The following is a 26,690-nucleotide window of genomic DNA, read 5'->3' as shown; positions in this document are numbered from 1 at the left end:
TCTACAGTGACCCTGCTCTCCTCTGAACTTGTCTATTTTAGTTCTCAAGAGTTATGGTCACAATCCATAGAATATATTATAGTTGAAAAACCTGTCAGTTAAATTGCTTTCACTTTTCTGGGAGCTGAGGAGACAGTATATAAACTGAGAGAAATTATTAAGTTAATGTTGCTTTACTACTAACCAGACAAGTAAAAAGTGTTATGGGAAGAGAATATTACCTTCTTGATGGTAAATAACCAGCCTTCTCAATAGCAGATGCCTATAGCCAGGATACAACTGGAAAGCTGTTAGCACATAATAGCCATCTCAAAGAGAGTTTTGTGATTACTGTGAGAAAAGTAAACATCTTCTGAAAATGTAGTGGAGAATTTGGTGCCTTTTTCTGCTTCCAGTAGCTGGTTATACATACACACATACATGGATATAAAATTTCTAAAGTGTCTTTCAGACGGTAGTTACTACAGAAATATTGACATTGATTCATTGAAACTAAAAGCAAGTTGGATGGCAGCAAGAGGAAAAAAATCTGTAGTGGTTTTAAATTCATTTATGCTTTTTATATCAGAGTGTATCTGAGGGATGTCATTATCTTTCCACAGTCTATATTCAAGAGCTCTCCACTTATGGGCTGCTTCCTCTTTGGCCTGCCACTGGGTGTCATCAGCATCATGTGCTATGGCATCTACACGGCTGACACAGACGGAGGTTACATAGAAGAACGGTATGAAGTGTCCAGAAGTGAGGCTGAAAGCCCAGAACCGGAAGAAGAGAGCAAAGAACGACAGGAACCCAGGAGTGGGGACTCTCTGGTGCCTGCAGTGCAAGAACCCAAAGATGTATTAGAAAAGAAGAAAGACTGAGATTTTACTAGGATAAAATATTTGATAGGATTTCAAATTATTAAAGAGTATTTATTGAATTTAGACATTTAATCATGACCTTTACAGAAGAGAACATGGTGTTTGTATTTTGCTAATATCAACTGCATGGGTTATAAAATAGTCCTTCTGTAAATGGGGAAAAGTTTGGAACAAAGAGATAGAACGTTTGTCTAAAACAAACAAAATCAAAGCACTCCATCCAAGATTACCTTTATAGATGTTTTTCTTCCAGATCAGTTCTATTTGCATGTTTCTCTATCTGAATATTCTGTGACAAAATTAAGATTCTTGTGCAGAATATTTAAATTGGCCAATCAGGTAGAAGATACATGTGTGATAGAGAAAAATAACAGCTCCGCCTCTTACCATCCATTCTCCTCATGTTTTGGATAAGATTTATATGGACAGAATTAAGTCTTTAAAATTTAGGCACTTTAGGGGGAACTAATAACTTTTTCCAAGGATCAAGTTAAGATGAGATAAAATAATTTGGTTTTATATAGCATAGTGATTTTATTTTGTCAGTTATATTTTTGTTAGTTATTTTTAAAGGAGAGGAAATGTTACTTTTTACCTTTATACTCAGTTGCATTATAAAATTTTCATATGGGCCTATATCATGGGGAAAAAAAGTCTTATCTTTAATCTTTGCAGCATAAACAGGATTTGCTTGGATCAGTGATTTCAAATGATGCCCTGGACACTTAGAAGGTGTCTCAGCCAAACACTGCGGGAAGGGAGGGGGTCTCTTACTCCTACCCTGCTTTAGCCAGAACAGCCTACTTTTATTTTTCTGTTTTATATATTGGGATTTCTTTTAAAATTTTTTCTTTGATAAAAAAGCTCCTGCTGCTTTTTAAGAAGTAATATATATCATTTTTATGTTTATGGTATGGTAACTTTATGGTAATTTATGATCTATTGTGTGTTTATATATACACATATACACACATATATATATAAAATTTATTGACATACATCTGTTATGTAATATTATGGGCGTCTGTGTTCATAATAAGTAGTGAGTGACATAATCAGCATGTCCAGTGCTTAGAGACCTGCCAGTTACCTTCTCCATCCTCCCAGTTGTTGTCCATTTCCGAAGATGGCCTCTCATCTTTCTCCATTATGGAATAACAGGAATTCTATCCCAAGTATTTTTTTAATAACAGTATGGTATGTTTATTGTAGATTAGTTTATTTTTGAGAGCTTCATTTTAGCTAAGTTTAGGATTTTTATTAAGTGACTATATATAATTTGGGTGGTTATTCATTGAGTTATGAAACTTTTTTTTTTGCGTTGTGAAACATTTTAAAATGTTTCATCGCTTTAAAAATATGTAATTCATGGTCCTGATACTGAAGCTGTTTAGGGCTGTGGCCCCCAGGGCAGCCTGGGGTTATTTCTGATGCCATGCTGATCACTACTAACCTGAAGCTCTCATACCTTAAGCCCTGAGGAGTTACTGGTAATTGCCTTCTTGTACCTTTTAGTGTATAATCGTTACTTATCCTTAAAAATGTTTGGCACCCAATTGTTACCATTTTTGTAAGTGAAGCACATGTGCAATCACAGGAAATTTCAGGAAATACTAGAATGAAATGTTATTCTTAAATGCAAATTGGAGATAAATGTTAATTTAACAAGGAAATTTCTCTCTAAAGAATAATGAGCGAGTCTTTTGGAAAATAAATGTTAATGTTAGTGGCGGTCAAGCTTGTTTTGCAACTGTGAAAAGCTTAGCTAAATACGGATGCCTCAGGAGAGTCTCAGCCCGGGAGGGAAGTTACAGCTTAGCCACTGCCAGTGATGAAGTCGTGAACATATCATGGCTTTTTTCTCCATGCTTCTCAGTATCAGATGTCTGTCATTTGCATGGTTTTGTCTTTTGTCAAGCACACCTATAAATTAAAGACCAAAACAGGGAAAACAAGAAAAAAAGAGCCAAGCTTAATATGTATCAACCAAGTCCAGGGATCTCTGTATTCCGAGATTTTCTTGTCTATAAATTAACGCCGTAGTTCTCTGTTATCTTTTTTCACAACTCTGTACTGTTGCCCCATATTCTGTTTGTGTTTTCAGAATGTGTCTGTATGGGAAACAAAAAGTGTAGATGGTTTGTAAATGAATAACTTTTTTTTTATTAAAACTTTGCTACTCTAGGATATTGTCACAATATCCTCACAAAACAAATTGGAAACCTTTGCTGACTAGTATGGTTTTCCCTTCAATGTGATATCAGAGTTTACTAGGAATGCTGTTTTCATTTCAGGAAAAATTACTTCAGAATAAAGGTATGTTTCTTAATGAATCTTGTAGAAGAACATAGATATTCTAATTCAGTGATGAATTACTGTGATTACACATCAATATGGGGAATACACTTCAGCAAGTGGAAGTTTTGCCTTTGTTTTCAGTTGCAATAAAGTTCTGTTTCTAACTTCTAAAATTCAAGATCCTAGATGCTGGCTGTTGCTGAATCTGGTGCTCAGACAGTTTTTAAAGATATTTCAAAGAGAAACTGCGTGTTTTTATCGAGCAGTGCACCCCATTATAGCTTGCAGTACTTTTTGTTTCTTTGTATACCTTAATATTTCTCTAGCTGTCTGAAACTGCTATCTGAAACTTAGGTGGTTAGACCTGGAATTTTCATTTTCTTCTCACACATACTGCTCGCTGGTATCTGAATTAGAAATACCATGAAGAGCCAAATGTCTAGAGGCTAAAGAATGGGTCTATATAAATAGTAAAACAATTAGCTATATTGTTTTTATTTAGTGGACATTTGTTCTTGTTGATGTTTCTTGTGTTTTGTTTCAGGGGCTTTTTTGGTTTTGATTTTGCAAAAAGTAAATATTTTCATCATTACTTCATATGATATGGAAGTAGGACAGGGAAAAATCACTCAGCTATTCTTATACAGAGATTGTTAAAATAAGTGTAGGATGTTAAGACTATCAATTTATTGGTGGGATTAGGTTTGCCATTTTATTTTTATAAATATATATTTTTTCTGAATGTGTCTTGAGTCCAAGAGTGGGCAAAAAATAATTTTCTACTTTGGACTAATCTATAAAGGTTTTTGAAAGTCTGTATGACTAACTTGTTGAATTCATGATATCCTGCCTAAAGGCACCAATTGTAAACCTTTGTTTTTCTAAAATAAATTAATTGAAAACATGTAACCGTTGATTGTTTTTACTATTATCTTTTGGTTGTCTGGGATGTAAATGTTTCTCTGTGCAAGCAGAGGACAGTTGAGACTCAACTTGCAGGAAGTGTTTTTTTTTTTATTTTATTAAATGTAAGTTATTTGTAATTATAGAAACATAGTTTTAAAATTTAAACAGACTTGATAGAGATGAGATTGTAATCTAATTCTTTCATGTTGAATATGAAGAACCTGGGATTCATAGGTTTGATGTATTTTGTATTTGTAAAACCTGATCATTTTATACATTTGTTACAGAGTTTAAAGCTAGAATAATTGGATTTGAGTCCTTGATGCAACTGCTAAATTGTGGTCTTGGACACAACACAACCACCCCTCACTTTCACTGTCAGTAAAATGAGAGTCTAAAGCCTCAGCCTTTCTTTTTTAAAATAGCATCAGATGGTGTGAGTATATTATGAAAAAACAAAACTATACAAATTAATTTTTTGATAATTTATTTTTCACATTTTATACCATGAACATATCTTTTAGTGAGAACTGCTCTGGGACAGGTATAACAGCTGCAAAATTGGGCCCACACAATTTGTGGACGTGTACAGACTGGCTGGCTAGAGTGAGCGTCTTCTGATAAGAGCCCTCAAATTTTCCCAAAGTCCATTCCTATAAATGGAAAAGATGTTTGAAACAGGTAGTTAAAAAGTGCCAATTATTTTCTTGCAGTTTATTCTTTCAATAAATGTTTATTAAATGTCTTCTATGTACTACTGAGGGTATAGCAGTGAAAGGCAGTCACAGCCTCTGTCATTACTGAGTTTTTAGCTGCAGTAACTGGTACTCAGGTTTACTTAAGGTGCTTGTTTGTAAGTTTTCTACTTTCCTATTTTTATTAGTTTCCCTTCTCATGTAATTTGTTGTTCAGCATCTAATTGTTATTAGATCTTTGGGATCTTTGGGACTCAGAGGGTAAAAGATCAGAACAATACAGATGGCATTAGTATGAAGGGGTGGTATTTACGCAGCATATCTGCAACTCTGACAGTCTGTGGGTGGATAACAGGGAGCGGGGTGCAGTTCAAGGTGAGGGAGCGCTGGACAAGAGTCTCCAGGGACACTGAGCTTTCTGGGGAGTCAGAGTCCCCACCCACACTGAAGATACATAAACATAAGCTGACATTTCTTTCTGAGACAGATTCTGTGAGGCCATGAATGCAAGCACTATAGCCACCCTCTACACCCATGTTTGCAACAGTCTCTTCTCTTTACAACAAAAACTCCAAAAAGTGTTGGCTAGCTTTTACATAGTATATGTTAGTTGGGTTGATGAAACACTCAAGTGAAACTGATGACTATATAATAGGAACTGAGGCTATTTCCCACTCACTCAGAGTTTTCATGTGGATCTTTGCATCCCTGTCCTTATCACTAGGGTCACTTAGGGATTTATATATGGAACAGTGGTTTTCTTCCATCAAAGTTGTTTGATAACACTGCAGTTTCTGAACATATGTTTAATGTTATTAGAAATTCTGTATCAAACCATAAGAACCCAGTCAAAACTACAGCAAATGATCAGATTTTAATGGCTTGTACAATATTTAATATTTTGAGGTACACAAAAAATAATCTGTGTAACTAATAAATCTGTGTTAAATTCCTTTGTTGCCTTTTTGTTCTTAAACTGATTGTTAAGGAAACTTTATAAGATTCTGAATTGGCATTATTGAGATTTTAAGATTATGTGACTTCTCTAAACAATACTTTATTGTTCTAAATCAAATGATTGATAGAAGGACTTAATATTAAAGATTTTTAAGTAAAAGATGACTCCATTTTTGTACAACGGGTGATTTTGAAAGGAGCAAAAGAACTTACAAAATTCACCTTATATTTGGACATAGGTTAATTAACGTTTTTAATGAAAACTAGGTAGTTTACTTTTCAAGATTATCATATAAACCTCTCATACCCAAATTACTACCCTTATTACAATCTATTCCTCTCAGTTGTTGATAGTACAATCTGAAATTCTGAATTGCTGGCCTTCAAAATAATGAGCTTTTCTCTACAGTGCTTGTAAATTCACACAGTGGTTTAAATATTACTGTGTGAAGCATAATGGTAATTCTCACAGGTGCCTAAGGACCTCTAGGAAGATATACCGGAACATTTTTTTTCCCAAAAAGATCCAGTTATTTATTAAATTATGAGGTACGCCTCAGATATGATAGAGGAAAGTTGATAATTAACCTTTATAAATTTATAATATGAAGTATAGTTCAAAGATTCTTTGGAGATAAACTGTGGTTGATATCTGAGTAGAATCACTCAGTAATTATTTAAACCTGAACAAGTCACGTAACCTCCCTTGCTTGTTATCTCTGATGGGGGACAATGATTTGTCCCCTATTCCCTTCTCAGCAGTGCAGTTGGGAACCTTAAACTCTTGGTGGTATTATCATCTATGTGCATTGAAAGGCTGAAGTTTTATTAGACTTGGTAGAAAAATGTCAAGATGTTAGGGTGTGTTGGCCACTGCCTGTGATCTTCAGGAACGTCCTTACAGGAGAGAGACAGCGTGGGAAAACAGGAAGGGAGTGGACAGCTCTGCAAAGAGAGCCTTCTGCCTGGAGCCAACAGTATGTGACTGAGGTAACCATTTTCCTTTTTCATTTGCAAAAGCCAAATTCCTTGCTCAGGGATTAATTTAAGGATCCCTCATATATGGCCATAGGAAACAACAGTTTAGCATCTCCTGACCACATAACTCACTCTACTGCCAAATGATGATCTTGTAGCTCCCTATCTGGAAAAACATGATATTTCTAGGAAGTAGTAAGTGCTGTATGTTGTTGTTTTTTTTTAAATCTAAACTCTGTGGGGAAAAGGATTTCAGTAAATGATGCTGAATCATTTGGCTATCCCATGGCGAAAAAGAGTGACCACTGATTGGTCCCACCCAACATCATACACAAAAATTAATTCAAAATGGATCATAGACCTGAATATGAAAAACAAATTTACTTAGAGAAAATTTTCATGACCTTTGGTGGAGAACAATTTCTTAAAGAGGACACAGGATGACTAACCATGAAAAAAAGTATCAATTGAATCTCATTAGAATTAGGAATTTCTGTTTATCAAAAGACACCATTAGACAGTGAAAAGAGAAAGATGTTCACAATTCTTACATCTACCAAAGGACTTGTACCCAGAATATACAAAGAACGCTTGCAAATCAATAAGGAAATGACAACCTAATGTAAACAATTCATAAATTATGGGAATAGGAACCTTACAAAAGAGAATTTCCAAATGGCCAATGAGCCTATTAGCAGGTGCTCAACATCATTCCTCATTCAGTCTCTTGACTTGAAAACTCTAGGCATGGACGCCTCACAAATTTGTATCTCCAGCTTGTATATCTGACTTGACATCTCTACTTAGGTGTTTAATAGGCAGTCCAAACATCATGTCCTAAACACTTTGATTTTCCACCAAATGCCCACTTTTACTGTCTTTCTCATCTCAGTAAATGGCAACTTTGTTTTTCTAATTACTCAGGTCAAAAACCCCGGATCTATCCATAACATCTGTCCTTCAACACCTGGTACCTGATCTGTGAGAAACTGTTCGCTGTATCTTTAAAGAAGCCAGACTTCACACCACTTCCTAGGTTCCCATGTCTGTTCGGGCTGCCCCATCCATCTCCAGGCTTTGCTGTTCCACCCTTGCCTGACTGCAGTCCACCATCAGAAGAGCAGCTAAAGGGATTCTCTTACAATACAAGGAGGATCATGGCATTTGTCTGCTCAGAACATTCCAGTGGCTTCTTATCTTACTCAGCAAAATAGCCACATTATTCGTTATGTTACTGGTTGAAATGTGTCCCCCAAATTCATACACTGAAGTGCTAACCCCTAGTACTTCCGAATGTGACCTTATTTGGAAATAGGTTTGTTACAGATATAATTAGTTGGCATACAAAGTCATACTGAAGTAGGGTGAATCCTAATTCAGTATGACCCGTGTCCTCACAAAAAGGGGAATTTTGGAGACAGACACACATGCAGGGAGAATGTCATACAAAGATGAAGGCAGAGATTGAGGTGATGCTTTTACAAGTCAAGGAACACCAAAGATTGCCAACAAACCACCAGAAGCTGGGAGAGAGACATGCACAGATTCTCTCTTGCGGCCTCTAGAACTAACCCTGGCGACACCTTGATCTTTGACTTCTGGTCTCCTGAACAGGGAGGCAATAAAATTCTGTTATTTAAATCACCCAGTTTGTGTTACTCTGTTATGGCAGCCCTAGCACACTGACACAGCCTGCAACGCTTTCTCACAATCCCCACTTACTATCAGTTTTATCTCCTCCCTGCCTCCCACCTGCTCTTGTTCATTCCGTTACGGCCTTCTGCCCCTTGCTGTTCCTCAAACCCACCAAGCACACTCCTTTGTCCTTGCTGTTCCTTTTGCCTGCAGTAATGTTCTCCTGGAGTCCTCAGGTCTCACTCCCGCATTATTTCAGGTCACTTACCATTAACACCTTTATTAACCAGTCTGTATAGATTAAAACCTCCTGGCCTCCCATTTTCCCTAAGCCTTTTATTCTGCAGTTTTGTTTTGTATAAGCTCTTCTTTATAATATTATGCATTGTTTGTTGCCGGCTCCTCTCTCAAATATACAATAAATGTAAGCTCTGAATGGTCAGACTTTATTTTTTCTTCAAGGCTATACTCCCAGTTGCTAAAACATGCTTGGCATGAAATATGCATTCAGTAAGTACTTGTAGAATGAATGAATGAGTAACTGAATATAGTATATTTATATAATGATGTATTTATCACTCATGTGTTAAGAATTGAAGGTTTTATCTACATTTTATTTTATTTTAGATGAATATTTTAAATGCATGTTCCAAAAGTATATAAATGCTTAATGATTAAAGCGAAAAAAAAGACAATTAATATAAAAGAATCATAAGCCTTGGAAATATTTCTGTATTTATGAAACATGTAAAATATGTATTCATATGGAAGACATATTTAGTTTAGGATCTAAAATCTTAAAATCTATATAGTCACTGAAAATAAGAATAGACTAGAGGTCAAGAACTATGGAAACTTTTAGGTAATCAGACATTCTCCATCCCTCAAATACAATGGAAAAATAAATATCTCTTTTGCAAATGTCCATCTAAAGTTGTTAGCCTTTGTAATAATTACTATATTTTAAGTCAAGAATTCTTTACCAGCAGGGCTTATCAGAATTACAAGAGCATTGATCGCCTCAGATGAAATACACATAAATCCTAGAAAACCTATTTGGTTGGTCTTGGATGAACTTCTGCTTGAAGCCAGAACAAAGAGAAAAAAACCTTCCCCAGCTGATTTTGACGTGTGAACCAATGGCTTAAATGATCAGTAGGAGGGGTCAGAGTGTCAGTGCCTTTGAGAGAAGTTGTATTTTTTGTGATTTCCTTGTGAGCCTTCAGAAGTCAAAGACCGTGCAAGAGCACGACATGCTTCAATAGGCCCATCGTGACCCCTCGGCCTCGGCCGACCGTGAGTCAACTCGCGGGCGTAACAGTGGCAGCTTCAGGAAAGTGGTTTTTATTTGAAAACGAGGAAGTAGGTTATGTGCAGCTGGGATGATTTACCTCTCATTTCCCCTCGAGAGGAGCGATGGCGCAGAGGACTGAAATCAGCCCCTGTGAGACACGGGAGCTCTAAGGAGGTATGACCGTCAAGGTTTCAAACTTTCTGGCTTCATCCTCATGAGTCTTTTGTGTGGAAAATGAAATTTAAAATGCAAAAGTGTATTCACAGTTGTGCTTCTGGCCTCTACACTATCTAATGTAAAACAGGATTTTATGTGACCAGTAACTGGTCCCAAATATAAGTTGTGTGCCAAGATGTCCACTTAGTAACGTAAGACCAAAAGCCAGAAATAGCCAAAGCACAGCTCTGCAGCAGGGCATTTCTGCTGGCCCATCCTGTAGTGCAGTTCAGTTCTAGATAATGAGACTTCTGTGATCAAGAGCAGTTTCTTCACTAGGAAATTGGATTATTTGACTTCAGACTGCAGAATAATAAGAAAATGAGAGGAACTAAAATTCCCAGGGCCCATGCAGTGATGCCCCTTAGAAAGGGAAGAGATGGTAACCACGGCTTTGTCCCAATCATTCCGCTTTTTGTCAGTGTTATGGTTTCTTAAAAGACCACATTATAAAGACTTCTTGTGTATATTTAGAGAGAAAAATAAGTAAAGCAACTGTGGCTCAATGTTTACTTTACAATTGATAACTCTAAGTAAAGGACATATGGGTATTATGTACCCTTCACCCAGAATCACCAATTGTAGTATTCTGGCAGCTTTTATGTAGGTTTAAAATTTTTCAAAATAAATGTTAGGGGGAAAAATAGAGTAAGCATTATAGTAAATTCTTGTTTCCTTGTGATCATCTTGGAAATCACCTAGCAATATTTTTTTTCAAACACTAACAAATTACCTTCCAACACTTGCTTTCAGCTCAGATCCCAAGTTTGAGTAAAATTTGCTCTGAAAGTCCTCAAAATGCAGAAACATAGAAATATTTTCTTTAAAGCCCCACAAGGGGTCAGCAATAAACGGCTAGATAATAAATAATTTAGGCTTTGAGGACCACATATGGACTCTGTCACATATTCTTTACTTTTTTTAAACTCTTAAAAAATGTAGAAATATTCTTCAGCTTAAGGCCTCTTCAGAAACAGGCTACAGGCTGGATCTGGCCAGCATGCCACAGCTTGTCTGGCAGAGAGTGTTTACCAGATGAGTAGCTGCATACCAGATACAAGGAGATGTGTTCTGTGCTCCAGCAAAGAAATCATGTCTGGAACAGTAGTTGCAGTTGGAGTTACCACCTGATTAAATTTTTAATAATCTACTTTCATTGTTTAAAACTCATTTGTTTTCTATACAGGCACAACAAGGGACTTGAATGGAGCCACCACCCCTGCATTTTTTAAGTCCTTGATGAAGGCGATAAGTTCTGCAGTCCCTCCAGGAATGTGGTATTGCCTTTGGTCTACTATTTTCAAAGGCAGAGTCTTTGGGGGGCAGGGAGGGGGTGGTGGGGAGGAAGGGAAGGACTGGGAGTTTGGGATTAGCGGATGCAAACAATTTTATAGAGAATGGATAAACAATGTCTTACTGTAGAGCCCAGAAAACTACATTCACTACCCTCTGATAAACCATAATGGAAAAGAATATATATAACTGAATCACTTTGCTGTACAGCAGAAAATAACACAACATGGTAGATCAACTATACTTCAATAAAATATTAGGAAAAAAAAAGTAAAAATGTTAAAAAAAAAAAAGTAAAAATGAAAAGAAAGGCAGGGCCAGTTTCAGTGGCTTCCACTTAACTCTCCCTGAGGTAGCCCTCACTTCCTGTCAGGTAACATGTGGAAATCCTGAGAGCTGCTATACATTATTTCTAATTATGCATTCTGGAACCAGGAAAATAATCATGGGGGTGGCAGGCTACAATGAGATGGGCTTGAGACCAAACCCCATGGCTTATCTGACCTGTTAGCTCCCTGCTCTGACTGCTGGACCATAGGAAGTAGTGTGAATTTTGAGCCAATGCACATAAATCCTCAATATCTGATTATTTTTTCTTCCCCAAAGCTTTCATCCTGGTAAATGGCTACAGAACCTTTAGAGGAGGGCAAAGAGAGGGTGATTTACACTATAACTTTTTTCTTTGTTGTGTAGCAGTGTTTTTTCCTTGATGGGACCTGGCTTTCCTGCATTTGAGGGGCACTGGATGTGTGAACCGGGAATTCACTGAGGGCTTTGACTTTCTTTTCTGGGGATTCAGTTCAGACTTCAGTTTGCGAGGCCTGCGTCTCGTCCACTGACACAGATCAAGTAAGACTTTCCTAGACTGGCTTCAGTTCTGGTTTGACTGGTTAGTTCAAGCTACTTGCCATTAGAGTAGCCACACTCACCTTGCCTTTGGTGACTAAGTCCCCCATTTGGCTCCACTACCCTGGGATCCCATTATCCCCAGTTTTTAGAGAGCCCACCTCAGTGGAGTAGTTCCCTTGAACTTGGAACTAATGGTGGAGAGAGACCACATAGCTCAAGACCCCTGGAGCTCCTCTCAGGAATTTATTTCTTCAGCTGTAGTGAAAGACGTGTTGTCTGGGCCCTTGCAGGGCAGGTCTTACATGATAAATCCACACTAACAGCCCAATGTCCTGACAATGCTTCATCGGCCAGCTTCATTGAATTATAATTTATATACCACAAAATTCACTCCTTTAAATTTTGTACAATCCAGTGTTTTGTTTTGTTTTTAATATATAATCACATAGGTGTGCAACTATCACCACTATCTCATTTTAGGACATTTTCATCACATCAAAAAAGAATCCTGCACCTATTAGTCATCATTCCCCATTCTACCCACTCCCCAGTCAGCCGTAGGGAACCACTAATCTACATTCTGTAGGAAGGTTCAAATGTCTTCAATTCCTCATCAACACTTGTGTTTGCTTATCTCCTTTATTTCAACCATCTTATAGGGTATGAAATGCTTTCTCATTGTGGTTTGCTATGCATTTCCCTAATGACTAATGACGTTGAGTATCTTTTTAGGTGCTTCTTGTTGTCTACTGGTATATTTTGTTTGGATAAATGTCAATGGATTTTTTTCTTTTTTCTTTTTTTTTTTTTTTTGGCCGCATGGCTTGCAGGATCCTATTTCCCTGGTCAGGGATCGAACCCAGGCCCCCCTGCAGTGGAAGCACAGAGAACTAACCACTGGACTGCCAGGGAATTCCCCTTGGGTAAATGTCCATTCAGATCTTTTGCCCATTTTTTTAAAAAATTGGGTTATTTGTCTTATAATTATCGACATTTAAGAGTTATTTATATATTCTGATACAAGTCCCTTGGTTTCAGTCAATATAAAGTGGCAAAGTCATGCAGTTCTTTCAGTTTGCATTGGACCTCCTCATGGGTCATGATTGGGGCCAGTGAGCCATTACAGGTTGTTCAGGCAAAGGGAGATTAACCTCAAAGAGCTGGAAGGGCTGCTTCTACTGGGAAGAGGGCTTAGTGGGATTTAGGTATTAGGGGCACCTTCTTTCATCAGAATCTGCCCACACGTACGTATGCCAAGTTTCAGGGTTTCATTCATTTCCAATCACTATTCTGACTTCAACAAAAGAGACTCTGCAAGGCTGAGGATTCAGTGTGTTTAGCAATCTAGCCACATGTAAGACAGAACTTTGGTTTGCTTTTTAGGACTCTCAGTTGTGTGGCTACAGGAGACAAGAATTTCTCTCAAGACAGTCATAGCAGGTTTCGGCCTTTTATGCAGACACTGAGCTGGGAGTTGACGGCTTTGAGCTCGTCATATTCATTCCCCAGTTTCTTCCACACAGTTAGAAGCAATAAACCGATCTATTATACTCTTTATTTTCACCAAAATATACTAACAGCAAATACATGGTCACCTAGAGTCTTGTTTTTCATAGGCACCTGAATACAAAAACCTAAATGGTTTTGCCACTCTGCCATGGATTACTAGTGCCCCATTGCCACTGGAAATCAGGTCATCTATGCCTTTACAACTAATTAGATCAGAGAGCCAAACCCAGACCAGTTCATAGAACTTAAGATTCTGCTCCTCTGAAACCACTCTCAGTACCAAATTCTGTATTGTTCTGTATCAGTAGTATTTAATCAGAGAAGCGACCACACTAGAAGACATATATATGTGCGTGTAAATATACAAAGACACACACACACACACGAATTGGTTGCAGGGATTTCTTGGAGCTGGTTAAGCAGTCTCACTAATGCTGTCTGTCATTTTCAAGTCTGATGCTGGAGCTTGAAGCTCACTGAAGTTCACAGAGTAGGCAGTTCAGAAGGAAAGATGAATATAAGTAAGGTGGTGGAGATCAAGAGCAAGCTGGAGCACATAAGGACGAGCTGACATCTGTGTTGGTTTTTGTTGCATTGACCTTGTGGTATGATGCCATGCAGAAGCCAGGACCCACCCTTCACTGAAAATGCAGCCTAAGACTCATAGAAGCAGGAGAACCCAGGGAACGGGGCAGCACTGGCTGGCCCAACAGCACCTCACGCCAATATGAGAGTCAGCAGGAGAGTTACACAGAATGGGTTACACACATCTACTATATCTTTTCTGCTCACCACAGCTCACTCAAAAAATTCTCTTGTGGGGAGAAAATATTTGCAAAAGATATGATTGGCAAGGGGTTCATAGCTAAAATATATAAGCAGCTCATACAACTCAATATCAAAAAAGCAAACAACTCAATCAAAAAAAAGGCAGAAGACCTGAACAGACATTTTTTCAAAGAAGACATATAGATGGCAAATGGGCACATGAAAAGATGCTCAACATCACTAATTATTAGAGAAATGCAAATCAAAACCACAATGAAATATCACCTCCCACCTGTCAGAATGGCTATCATCAAAAAGTCTGCAAATAACAAATGTTGGTGAGGATGTGCAGAAAACAGCTGTACACTGTTGGTGGGAATGTAAACTGATGCAGCCACTACAGACAACAGTAAGGAGATTCCTTGAAAAACTAAAAATTGAACTACCATATGATCCAGCAATTCCACTCCTGGGTATATATCGGGAAAAAATAAAAACACAATTTAAAAAGATACATGCACCCCAATATTCAGAGCAGCACTATATACAATAGCCATGATGTGAAAACAACCTAAGTGTCAATCAACAAATGAATGGATAAAGAAAATATTTTATATATACAATGGAATATTACTCAACCATTAGAAAGAATGATATTCTGCCATTTGCAGCAACTCGGATAGACCTAGAGATTATTATCTTAGTGAAGTAAGTCAGACAAAGACAAATACTGCATTATATCACTTACATGTAGAATCTGACAAAATAATACCCTTGAATATATATGCAAAACAGAAATAGACTCACAGATGTAGAAAAGAAACTAGTAGTTACCAGTGGGGAGAGGAATGGGGGGGAAGAGCACGTGAGGGGTATGGGATTAAGGGACACAAACTACTTCATATAAAATAGATAAGCAACAATGACATATTGTATAGCACAGGGAAATATAGCCATTATCGCGTAAAAAGTTTTAATGGAGTATAACCTATAAAAATACTGAATCACTATGCTGTACACCTGACATATAATATAATGTTGTAAATCAACTATACTTCAATTTAAAAAAATTCTCTTGTGGCCCATCCTAATGTGAAACATACAGGAGAGGGAATTCTGAAATATGCTTTTCAGCCTAGCCAAGTAGATGCATAACTAAACCATCTCATGTCATCATATAATTCTGGTTCTTTTTGACAGTTTTATTGATATATAATTGATATAAAAAAACTGCACATGCGTAATGTTATAATTTAATAAATTTGGACATATGCATGCACCCATGAAACCATCACCACAATCAAGATAATAGACACAGCCATCCTCTCTGAAAGTTGCCTCATGCCCTTTTGTTTTATTTTATTTTTTCATAGTAAGAACGTTTAAGATGAGATCTATCCACCCTCTTAACAAACTTTTTAATTACCCAAAACAGTATTGTTAATTACAGGCATGATGTTATACAGCAGATCTGTAGAAGCCATTCATCTTTCTTAATTGAAACTTTATACCCATTGAACAACCCCCTATACTTCTTGCAGCTCTATTGTACATTAAGACTTTCAAACCATTGTATCATTCATAATTCTCTTGATATTATCAAAGTGAAAAGGTGCTAAATTATTTTCATATTTTTTAAATGAGAGTAGTAAAGCTCTAGAAGGTTTAGTGATGTGGATAGTAAAATTAAACAAGAAAAATTTTGACTTAAAAATTTCAACTGATATAATAATTCCAATTTTTCAGCCTATAGAGAGCACTCAGAACACCTAGAATGCTGACCATTTCATTATTGTCTTCCATGTTATTATATCATCAGATGTGAAGAAGACAGCCTTACACAGAATTATTACAGAGACTACTTTTTAGTTGTCTAATAAGGTAGTATTTTAGATGCTACAAAATCATCCATTATTATTAATTTTATGATTAGATTTACCTATATGTTTACTAATGTCTTTGCTCACAAGCATGCCATGTCTAGTGCCTTTATTGTACACTAATTTTGTACTACTATATTACATTTTTAAAATAGCACCTTTAGCGGCATTCTGGGAGTAGTAAATACCCTCAGTATTTAGCTACTGCTAAATGACATATGTCTACTACTTTATGACACACAGAATATGGGTTTAAACAAATGTTTAGCGACATGTATTCAACATTATAGCATGCTACAGGGTATTTTCACTGCTCTAAAAATCCTCTGTGCTCCATCTAGTCATTCCTCCTCCCTCCACCCCCACTCCCACCCCCACCAACACCTAACCCAACATCTGATCTTTTACTGTCTCCATAGTTTTGACTTTTCCAGAATGTCATATAGTTGGAATCATCCAGGGTGTAGCCTTCTCAGATGGGTTCTTTCACTCAGTAATATGCATTTAAGTTTCCTCCAGCTCTTTTCATGGCTCAATGGCTCATTTCTTTTTGGCTCTAAATAATAGTCCATTGTCTGGATGTGCCACAGTTGATTTATCCATTCACCTACTGAAGGACATCTTGCCTCCAAGTTTTGGAAATTGTGAATAAAGCTGCTATAAACACCCACATGCAGGTTTTTTTGTGCGGACATGAGCTTTCCGCTCCTTTCGGTAAACACCAAGGAGCACGATTGCTAGCTCATATGGTAGGAGTGTGTTTTGTTTTACAAGAAACTACCAAACTGTTCTCTAAAATGGCTGCACCATTTATTTTCCCACCAGCAATGAATGAGAGTCCTGTTGTTCTACATCCTCATCAGACACTGTCAGTGTTCTAGACTTTGGCCATTCCGATAGATGCGTCATGCTAGCTCATTGTTTTCATTTGCATTTCTCTGATATATGATGGGGAACATCTTTTTATGTTTCTTTGCTGAAGATCATGTTTTTATTTTTGTACAGTGAGTACAACCTCAATCCCCTGTTTGGGATTAAACCCCCAATCACTGTGTGCATGTGTTATAAATGTATATTTCATGATATCTCTATGGAATTAACATCCTCTTTGTGTGTTTTGGACTATAATAGTCCTATTCAGTATAGCAATTCAATTCTTTATGTATTACATGTCTACCTAGTGAAGAAGTCTATAATTTTCTAACATAATTATTAAATTGCTTCTCTGTTAAAAATTGGGAAAGATCTGGTTATTACAGGAATTGAAACAGCACATTTTAGAAAGCCTTTAGCACTTAAAGCTCCAACACAAGGATTATATCTATGGATTCCTACTGGAAAGTCATATTTCATGGGAGTGAATCCTTATTCAATTACTGTCTAGTTTCCTTACTGTGAGAGGGTTACTTATCTTTAAAATGGAAGCAGTTCATATTATGGACTTAAGGGATAAATGATAATACAATGTATCATTTAGCATTTACTTTGCACAAATTAAAACACAATACATATTAGCTGTTCATATCAACATGGTCACAATCATTAAATTTACAACTACCTAGTCAGTTGCAACTTAAATAATACATTCTTTCTATTCTCCTAGAGAAATTAAGGGAAGATATAAAAATGGTAATTTAACTTGCTATATTTTTGCATTGCCTATCTTTGATATTTAATGTGAAAACTAATGTGATTAAAGAGTTTTAAGTATAATTCACTCTTTTTTTCTTTTTTTTTTGTTAGGCTTAGCTTCCTTCCTATCCTTTAGCCAGCTTATCTCATGGGATTTCACTTGTTTTATAATTAAGTTGTGCCTAAAAATAGAATCAATAGACTGGAATCAAAACTACATTTTTTGCATGTTAACTTCTAGTATTTATTTTCATTATACGTTGGCAAGGAGGAGCTAGTAACTAAAAATTTAATACTCTATTTTCCCTAAATGACAGGAAATTGCAATATGATAAGTAATATTGGGTATACTTTTCAGGTCAATGGGTTTCATTTCTAAAAACAGCATTTTGATAGTTTCATCGTAGGGAGTTTTCTTTGATCACATGTACCACACCCCTAGGAAGCAGGTGACAGCTGCTATGCATTTATGTGTGTGTGAAGAAATTGGATTTAATTAAAGTTCATTTCTCTGATGCTTAGTACAGTTATTATATTTGAAGAGGCAAAAAAATGCCCTGTAAATTGAAAGACATATGAGAAAAGGACACTCAGAGCCAAGGATCATGTTACTCTAAAATTAAAGTAACTTAAATTATAATTTTATTCACTTAATGCCTATATCTTCATTGACTCTCTCTTGTTCAAACACGGGAGACAAAAGGAAGTAAATGTCTAACTGATTTCTCGCTCATGAAAGTGAGCAGGTGTGTTAGGATCCTGTGAGTGCTGATGCTGCAGGCTCATTGGTGGGATTATCCGATTTGGGAAAAAAAATAAAACAGAATGCCCACTTAAATTTGAATTTCAGATAATCCACAAATGTTTTAGTATAAGTGTATCCCATGTAATATTTGAATACATTAAGTAAAGAACATTAAAAAAAAAAAAAAACCCTATATACCCACTGGGCTAAAAGAGATAAATAAAATGGACATCACCAGACTAAAGTAACAGGGACATACTTTTACTAGGAACATAATTATGCTAAAATATTATGTGTTGCTTACCTGAAATTGAAATGTAACCGGGCATTCTGTGTTTTTTCTGGCAAACCTTGTCAGGTGAGCCGTTTTGGATGCTCTCGATGCTCTGACTCTCTCCTTAGACAGCATCCATTTAGAAACTAAGTTGCAGCCCAGAAGTCCCTGATCCTCCACTGCAATTCAAGGATTTAAGCCGACACCTACTTTGTCTTTTTTAGACCACTGAGGTTTTGTTTCATTTTCTTTACTCAATGTATTCATTTTAATATTATGTATTATGTATTATTACATTCATATGAATAAATGTGAGCTAATCCACTTATAAGCTATAAATCATAATAATAAACAAACACAATATACTCTCTACCTGCAAAAGAGCCCAGGACACTCCCAGTAACAGTGAAGCCCCCTGTCCTCCCAGACGATGCCTTCACCTGCTTTTCCACAAAGCAGCACTGTCCTGAATTTTGTGTTTCATTCTTTCACACTTTTTAAAAATGATTAATCACATATGTACATATGTTATTACTACGCAATATGTTATTTAGTTCTGTATGTCTCTAAGCTTTACGTAATATGATACTCTGCGAATTCTTCTGCAACTTGTTTTTTTTTCCACTCAAAATTTTGTTTTTGAGATTAATTATCTTAGTTTTGATTCTCAGAAGCAGACCCGGAAGCAGTTGAGTGAAAGCAGCTTCTGTGGAAACTTCTGGGAACACAGGCAGGTAAACGTGGGACTGGTCCAGGAGGGCAGAGGAGGCAATAACAGCTGCATACTAAAGCAGCAAGCACAGGGGTGACTGAGGCTTAACTATGTGAGAGAACAGACACTTTCTGCAGAAGGCAGACACTGGTGGCTGAAAGTTGGCTGAAGCAAAGTGCATCATCTCTCTCTCTGAATGACTGAGAGAACCTTGAGAGTACAAATAACTAACGTTTATTTCTCTTCAGAGAACCAAATGTAACATAGAAAGGATAACACTTGGAAATTTTGACTCCAGGTGCCACTACTTACTGGAAATAAATGGATTAATCTATTTGAATATAACTGTTTTCTCATATGGAATACGGGGATATAATCACTTTTATATCACGGGGTAATTATGAAAATGAAACACAGTCATCAGTGTATAACATGCTACACATGTGTCAGAGTTCACCTCTATCTGTGTTGTCCTCTTGCCAGAACAGAACTGGGCTCGTTTCCCACCCACACCCCATGGCCAGCTGTGACACTATGATTGAGTCTAGCCAATGGGATGTGAGTGAAAAATATTTCCTAGCCTGGTTCATAAGAAGAGCATGGTTTGTCCCGTACTCTGTGCCCATTCCAACAGGCTAGAAGAGAGATAATTTCTAGGGAAAACTTGTGACTTAAAGATAGCAGAACCTTTTTTATCCTGGGTCCAGAAATGACTGCATGAAGGTGAGCTGCATTACTGCTGTTAACTGACACGTATCTTTGGGCAGGCAAGAAACACACTGTTTTTGGTTTCTTTAACGTTATACATGTGGGGACTAATTACACTTATAGTAGCTTGCATTAACCTAAATAAAACAGTATTTACTATTTTGAAATTCATGACTGGAGGCAAGTTTCTTATGACAAACCCTAGAGAGAGTATTTTATTTATGATTTATTGAAATACAATATAATGAATTACAAAAAATGTTCATTGCATATCTACTTTGTGTATACTGAAAATACATAATGGTGTAAATCAATTATCTTCAAAATAAAGGACTTTGAAGTTTAGTATGTGAAAGCAAACATAAAAAAAGAGTGCAGAAGATTAATGGCATGTGGTAAAGAATAATTAAGTGATCTCTCAGTTGTTTATTATAATTTACTTCTCAGAGCCCATAATGTTCGCTATTATACCATGGACCTACCCAAAGGATTTTGGCTGCTTGGAGATGCCAGAGAATGAACTCAGGAAGAATACTGTGTGATCTCATTTATGTGTGGAATCTAAAAAAGTGGAACTGACAAAAGCAGAGAGTAGGATGGTGGTTTCCAGGTGCTAGGGAAACAGGGGAGATGTTGGTCAAAGGACACAAAGTTCTGGGGAGCTAATGTACTGCATGGTAACTATAACTAATAATACTACATTATGTACTAGAAATTTGCCGAGAGAGTAGATCTTAAGTGTTCTCACCATACACACAAGGAAACTATATGAGGGGATGGATGTATTAACTAGTTGTGATTTCACAATGTATACATATATCAAAATATTACCTTGTATACCTTACATACATACATTGTTTATTTGTCAATTACACATCAATAAAGCTGGGGAAAATTTTTGCTTCTCAGTTCCAGAACAGCCAGTGATGGTGCCTGCAGGATTTACTCTTAGGAAAAGACACTGATTTTTTCAGACATGCAAGTTTTTCACTTGTCCCCAAGTCAGTCATGGTAATCCAATTTCCCTTGCCAGTGATGGATTTGGAAATGGGCTTGGGGCAGATTTTCTGTCAACTCTCCCCTCAGAATGCTTACTCTCAGAACAAAAGACACACAGGAAGATATTCCTTCTCTTTTTGCTAACTGTTGTGGAGTCAGCATGAGATTACTGGAACTCTGGCATCTATTTTGTGACTGTGAGACATTATGCTGAGAGCCAAGCAGGCAGTGTGGATGGATGAAAAGAACCCTGGGCTTAAGCTTAAACTATTCCCTCATCGAGCCCTGGAATTGCTCTCCTTACAACTTCTTGCTATGTAAGATAATGCATTTTTCTCACTGTTTAAACGGGCCTGGGATGTGGTTTTCTGTTACTGTCAGCTGTATGCATCTTAAATCTTCCACTATCTTCAAAAGGTTTATGAAGAATATGTAGGTGCAAATAAAACAGAAATACTTGTTTTTGAAATTTTCCAAATCTGTTCTCATTTAACCTCTATTTTCTAGTATTTAAATAAAGAGGAGGAAAAAAAATCCTTGAAACATGGCGTGTTTAAGAAAATAAAACTTTTATAAATACTCATTCTTAATTTAGTGTGATAAGGATGAGCAGCTAAGGAATTGCTTCACAGGACAAAGGTATAAGTAATCACTGTCACACTGATCCACGGCGATACCAACTATGTGTTCATGGATATATCTCTGCTTTATGACCGTCCAAGATGAACCACCAAGCTTAGATTTCCTGACAACTGAGTCAGAGATGAGCAATCCTCTTAATATGCATATGAATAAAACGCCACTTTCCAGGAAAAAAAAAAACCAATGCCTGGTAGACTTACTAAATGTCTAACATTTTTTTTCTAGCAGATCTTTTCGAAGTCAGCTTTTTTTAAAACTTTTTTTTTTAATAAATTTATTTATTTATTGGCTTCACTGGGTCCTCGTTGCTGCACACGGGCTTTCTCTAGTTGCAGCAAATGGGGGCTACTCTTCATTGTGGTGCGCAGGCTCTTCATTGTGATGGCTTCTCTTGTTATGGACTATGGGCTCCAGGCACATGGGCTTCAGTAGTTGTGGCACACGGGCTCAACAGTTGTGGCTCATGGGCTCTAGAGCGCAGGTTCAATAGTTGTGGTACACGAGCTTAGTTGCTCCGCGGCATGTGCGATCTTCCTGGAGCAGGGCTCGAACCTGTGCCCCCTGCATTGGCAGGTGATTCTTAGCCACTGTGACACCTAGGAAGTCCCTGAGGGTAGCTTTTAAACAAATCAGCTCTTGCCCTGGTCTCAATGGAAAACAGAAACGAAAACCCTAATGCCTGTGTATGTGAATGTGTGTAGTTCTCATTGCTGCTGGTGTAGTTTCTGTTGGTTGGTTATAATTATTTTGGATACGTATAAAATTTATATACATGTAAATTATATAGTAACTATTTCCAAACAGTTCTGCAGTCTATTTTATCAGATTAAAAAGTCTTTTTATTTTAATACATCACAAAGGTGTTATTTTTTTAAAGGTTTATTTTATTATCTATTTTATTGTTGGCTGCCTTGGGTCTTCATTGCTGCACGTGGGCTTTCTCTAGTTGCAGGGGGTGGGGGCTGCTATTCATTGCGTTGCCCGGGCTTCTCATTGCGGTGGCTTCTCTTATTGGCGGAGCACGGGATCTAGGCTCAGAGGCTTCAGTAGTTGTGGTGCATGGGCTCAGTAGTTGTGGCAGATGGGCTCTAGAGTGCAGGCTAAGTAGTTGTGGCGCATGGGCTTAGTTGCTCCACAGCATGTGGGATCTTCCCAGGCCAGGAATTAAACCAGTGCCTCCTGCATTGGCAGGTGGATTCTTAACCACTGCACCAGAGGGAAGTCCCAAAAGTGTTATTTTTGAGAAAAAAACTGAACCTGGAAGTATACAGAAGTGGTTTAAATTTACTTTTTTTGAGAAAATAGATGAGTGCCATCTAAGTGCATGTTTGCCATACACTGGTTAATGCCAAGAAGAGGGGTCAGGGTTTTCATTGATGTGTTCTATTGAGTTAAATAGAGACAAGATACAGCCAGGAATCAAAACCAGAGCAATAAGAAAGAGTTACATGAATTGGAATCAGGTTAGGATGGGTATGGAAATAAGGAATTTGAAAACCAATTTTTAAAAAGCCTGCAAACAGGAGCAAGGTCACGTATAAAGAAGGTTGGACACAGGACAGTTAAAGATGTCTCCATCATTACGGTATCATCTAGAGTATTTTCACCAAAATTCCTCTCTGCTGCACCTACTCATTCCTCTCTCCCCTGTGGCTCTTGGCAACCACTGACCTTTTTACTGTCTCCATAGTTTTGCCTTTTCCAAAATGTCTTATAGTTGGAATCATATAGTATGTAGCCTTCTCAGACTGGGTTCTTTCAGTTGGTAATATGCATTTAGGGTTCCTCCAGGTCTTTTCATGGCTTAATGGATCATTTCTTTTTAGCCCTGAACAATAGTCCATTGTCTGGAAGTGCCACAGTTGATTTATTCATTTACCTTCTGAAGGACATCTTGGTTGCCTCCAAGTTTTGGCAATCATGAATAAAACTGCTGTAAACATCCATGTGCAGGTTTTTTTGTGTGGACATAAGCTCTCAACTCCTTTAGGTAAATATCAAGGAACACAACTGTCAAATCATGTGGTAGGAGTATGTTTTGTAAGAAGCTGTCAAACTGTCTTCCAAAGTGGTTGCACCATTTACATTCCCACCAGCAATGAATGAGAGTTCCTATTACTGTACATCCTTATCAGCATTTGGTGTTGTCGGTGTTGGATTCTACATTCTAATAGGTATGCAGTTTTAATTCTTAATTGTTTTAATTTGCATTTCCCTGATGATACATCATGTTGAGCATTTTTTCATATGCTTATTTCTTATCTGTATATCTACTTTAGTGAGGTGTCTGTTCAGATCTTTTGTCCATTTTCAAACTTCATTGTTTTCTTATTATTGAGTTTTAAGAGTTCTTTGCATATTTTGAATACCAGGCCTTTATCAGATATGCTTTGCAAATATTTTCTTCCAATGTGTAGCTTGTCTTTTCATTCTATTGACAATATCTTTAATGAAGCAGAAGTCTTTTATTTTAATGAAGTGTAACTTATCAATTCTATTTTTCATTAATTATGCCTTTGTTTTGTATCTAAAGTCACTGTCATTCCCAAGGTCATCTAGATTTTCTCTTATGTTGTCTTTTAGGAATTTTATAGTTTTGCATTTATGTCTGTGATCTCTTTTGAGTTAAGTGTTGTAAATGCTGTAATCTAATGAACTTTAAATATAGATTTTTGTAATTTATTACATGGAATCATTATAGATTGCTGCAGAGGTTTATTTGGTTAGGAAACTTTTTTTTCCCCATCAGCCATGCTGTGCAGCTCGTGGCACTTTAGAACCCAGGCCCTCAGCAGTGAAAGCGCGGACCACTAGACCTTTAGTCCATTAGACCACCAGGGAATTCCCAGAAACTGATTTTTAGAAAACATGCAACGTACGTAAGAGATAAAGGTTTAGTTTTCAGTTAATCATGAAGAAAAGTCAAGACCCTGGTAATCTGCTTAATTATGTTAGTTAATTATCTGCTCAGATTTGACCATTCTAGTTTACTTCTCCTAAGACTAATGTTTTAGAGGAAATTTCCAAAGTTAGGGAACCAATCAGAGAACTTGCTTTTTGATAAAATTAACAGTTGCTTAAAAGATATTCCTTACTCTTATGAACCAGGTGTTACCATGCTCCATTTTACAGATGAGGAAACTTGAATAATCAGAATTTAAACGACTTGTGCAAGGTCTCAAAGCTAGAATGTGATGTTCACCAAAACTCAGTTTTCCCATAGCTTCCCAATTGTTCTCGGTGTAGCAGGAACTTGGAGTTGCCTTGGGCAGAACATTTTCAAACTCCTCTATTTTGTTCCTTGGCTAATTCCTACTCAGTTTTAGTTTTCTCAGTGTATATAAACTTCTCTTCAATGATACTTATTACTGCTTTACCCTAAAACAGGGTTTCATTTCCATCAAAAAAAGAGTATGCCTGCTTTGTTTGTTTATTTACTCCTCCAATATTTTGTCCCAGAGAGAAACTCTCTTAAACAAATCACTCAAATGCCTTAATCACTTTTGAAGAAAAGAGGCAATGAAATGTCAAATGAGATCCATCCACTTAAACTCATTTGTTAAACTATTCAGTCATCTAGTTGAAAACAAGAACCCATCCATCTCTAATCAAATTTTACTGAATCAGGTGTTTGTCTAGCAATGTACTTACATCTTGTGCAGAACACCATAAAATTTCTGTACAAATTTTTTAGCCTCACTAAGGCTGCAAGCTATTCTGGAGGGTAAGACAAACAGAATACACAGTGTTATACTACTGTTAGGTTGTGCGCATAGACTTCAATTGTAACAGTAGCATGTAGACATTTAAAAACAATTTACACGTTATAACTTTTGATGATTACTTGTTTTGAATTATTTCATTTTAGAATAACTGTATACTTGAGAAATAGGTGTAATTACCATCCAGTTTTCCAAATGAGGAATCTGAGGCTAAGTGAAATAATGTGCCCAGTGTTATAGGAGTAAACACTTAAGTCAGGACTCAAATGCAAGGCTTCTCGTGTTTTCATGACACACTCCTGAAGAAATCTGTGGATTACAATAGTTGGGGGCAGGTTCTTAAAGAAGTGAATATTGGATATGAAATGACTGTTGGGATTTAAATGAACCTTGGTAACAAGGAAAGAAATCCAAGATCACAGAATAAAATTAAGGCAGGTCATGAATCAATGTGTTGCTAGTAATAAGTGAATTCGTCTGCACAGTCTGAAGGGTTTATGAGTGAGAGTAATGGTGAATAATACTGTGTTGTACAAAGAGCAATCAACACTGGTTGTTGATTTGCAGTTTCAGTTTGTAATATTGTGTCATTTACTGCTTCTGAATTCGCCAGATGTATTGATACATAATCTGAGTATATATAAGCAAATGATGCTCACAATTGCTAAAGGCAGCATGATTCATAGCTGATATATTTCTGAAACAGTGTAATTATTGAAAGGCCCCCCAAATCTAAATGTACCTTTTATAGATACTGATTTTTATTCTTTCTTCAGTTGAAGGTAAAATATGACTATCTCAAGGGACCCAGAGTGATATAAACAAACAAACAAAAATATGTCATAGAACCTGAAAAATCATCAGTGGATCAGTGATTTACTCACAAGTCTGATTTGGCAGAAGGTTGGCTTTAGAAAGTTGGGTAGCCAGCAGTTTCACATGAATAATAATAAATCTAAATTACAGGAAAGTAATGATGACTTAATTCACATTATACTATTTATTCCAAAGTTTTCCACTTGGTTGAAATATTAATACTCAATAAAAACTCTCAAACTAATATTGTTCAAGGACATCCCACCTGATCCCTTATTTCTCCTCCTTAGTGATGTACA

At 36.9% G+C, this 26,690-nt stretch overlaps 1 protein-coding gene across 2 annotated transcripts in view; it reads left to right on the top strand.

Moving 5' to 3' along the window:
* Positions 1-4,067, top strand: part of TMX3 (thioredoxin related transmembrane protein 3) — a 44,466-nt gene extending 40,399 nt beyond the window's left edge. For both annotated transcript variants that reach the window (XM_057698856.1, XM_057698855.1), the window contains one exon: positions 603-4,067. In XM_057698856.1, coding sequence (XP_057554839.1) covers positions 603-863 — 261 coding nt within the window. In that variant the 3' untranslated portion in view covers positions 864-4,067. The remainder of the gene's footprint in view (positions 1-602) is intronic.
* The last annotated feature ends 22,623 nt before the right edge of the window (positions 4,068-26,690 follow it).

The sequence above is a fragment of the Hippopotamus amphibius genome, chromosome 11 (genome assembly GCF_030028045.1).
Source record: "Hippopotamus amphibius kiboko isolate mHipAmp2 chromosome 11, mHipAmp2.hap2, whole genome shotgun sequence".
In the NCBI taxonomy this organism is placed as follows: Eukaryota; Metazoa; Chordata; class Mammalia; order Artiodactyla; family Hippopotamidae; genus Hippopotamus; species Hippopotamus amphibius.
Note: the sequence above shows the minus strand (reverse complement) of the source record. Positions and strands in the feature narration are given on the sequence as shown.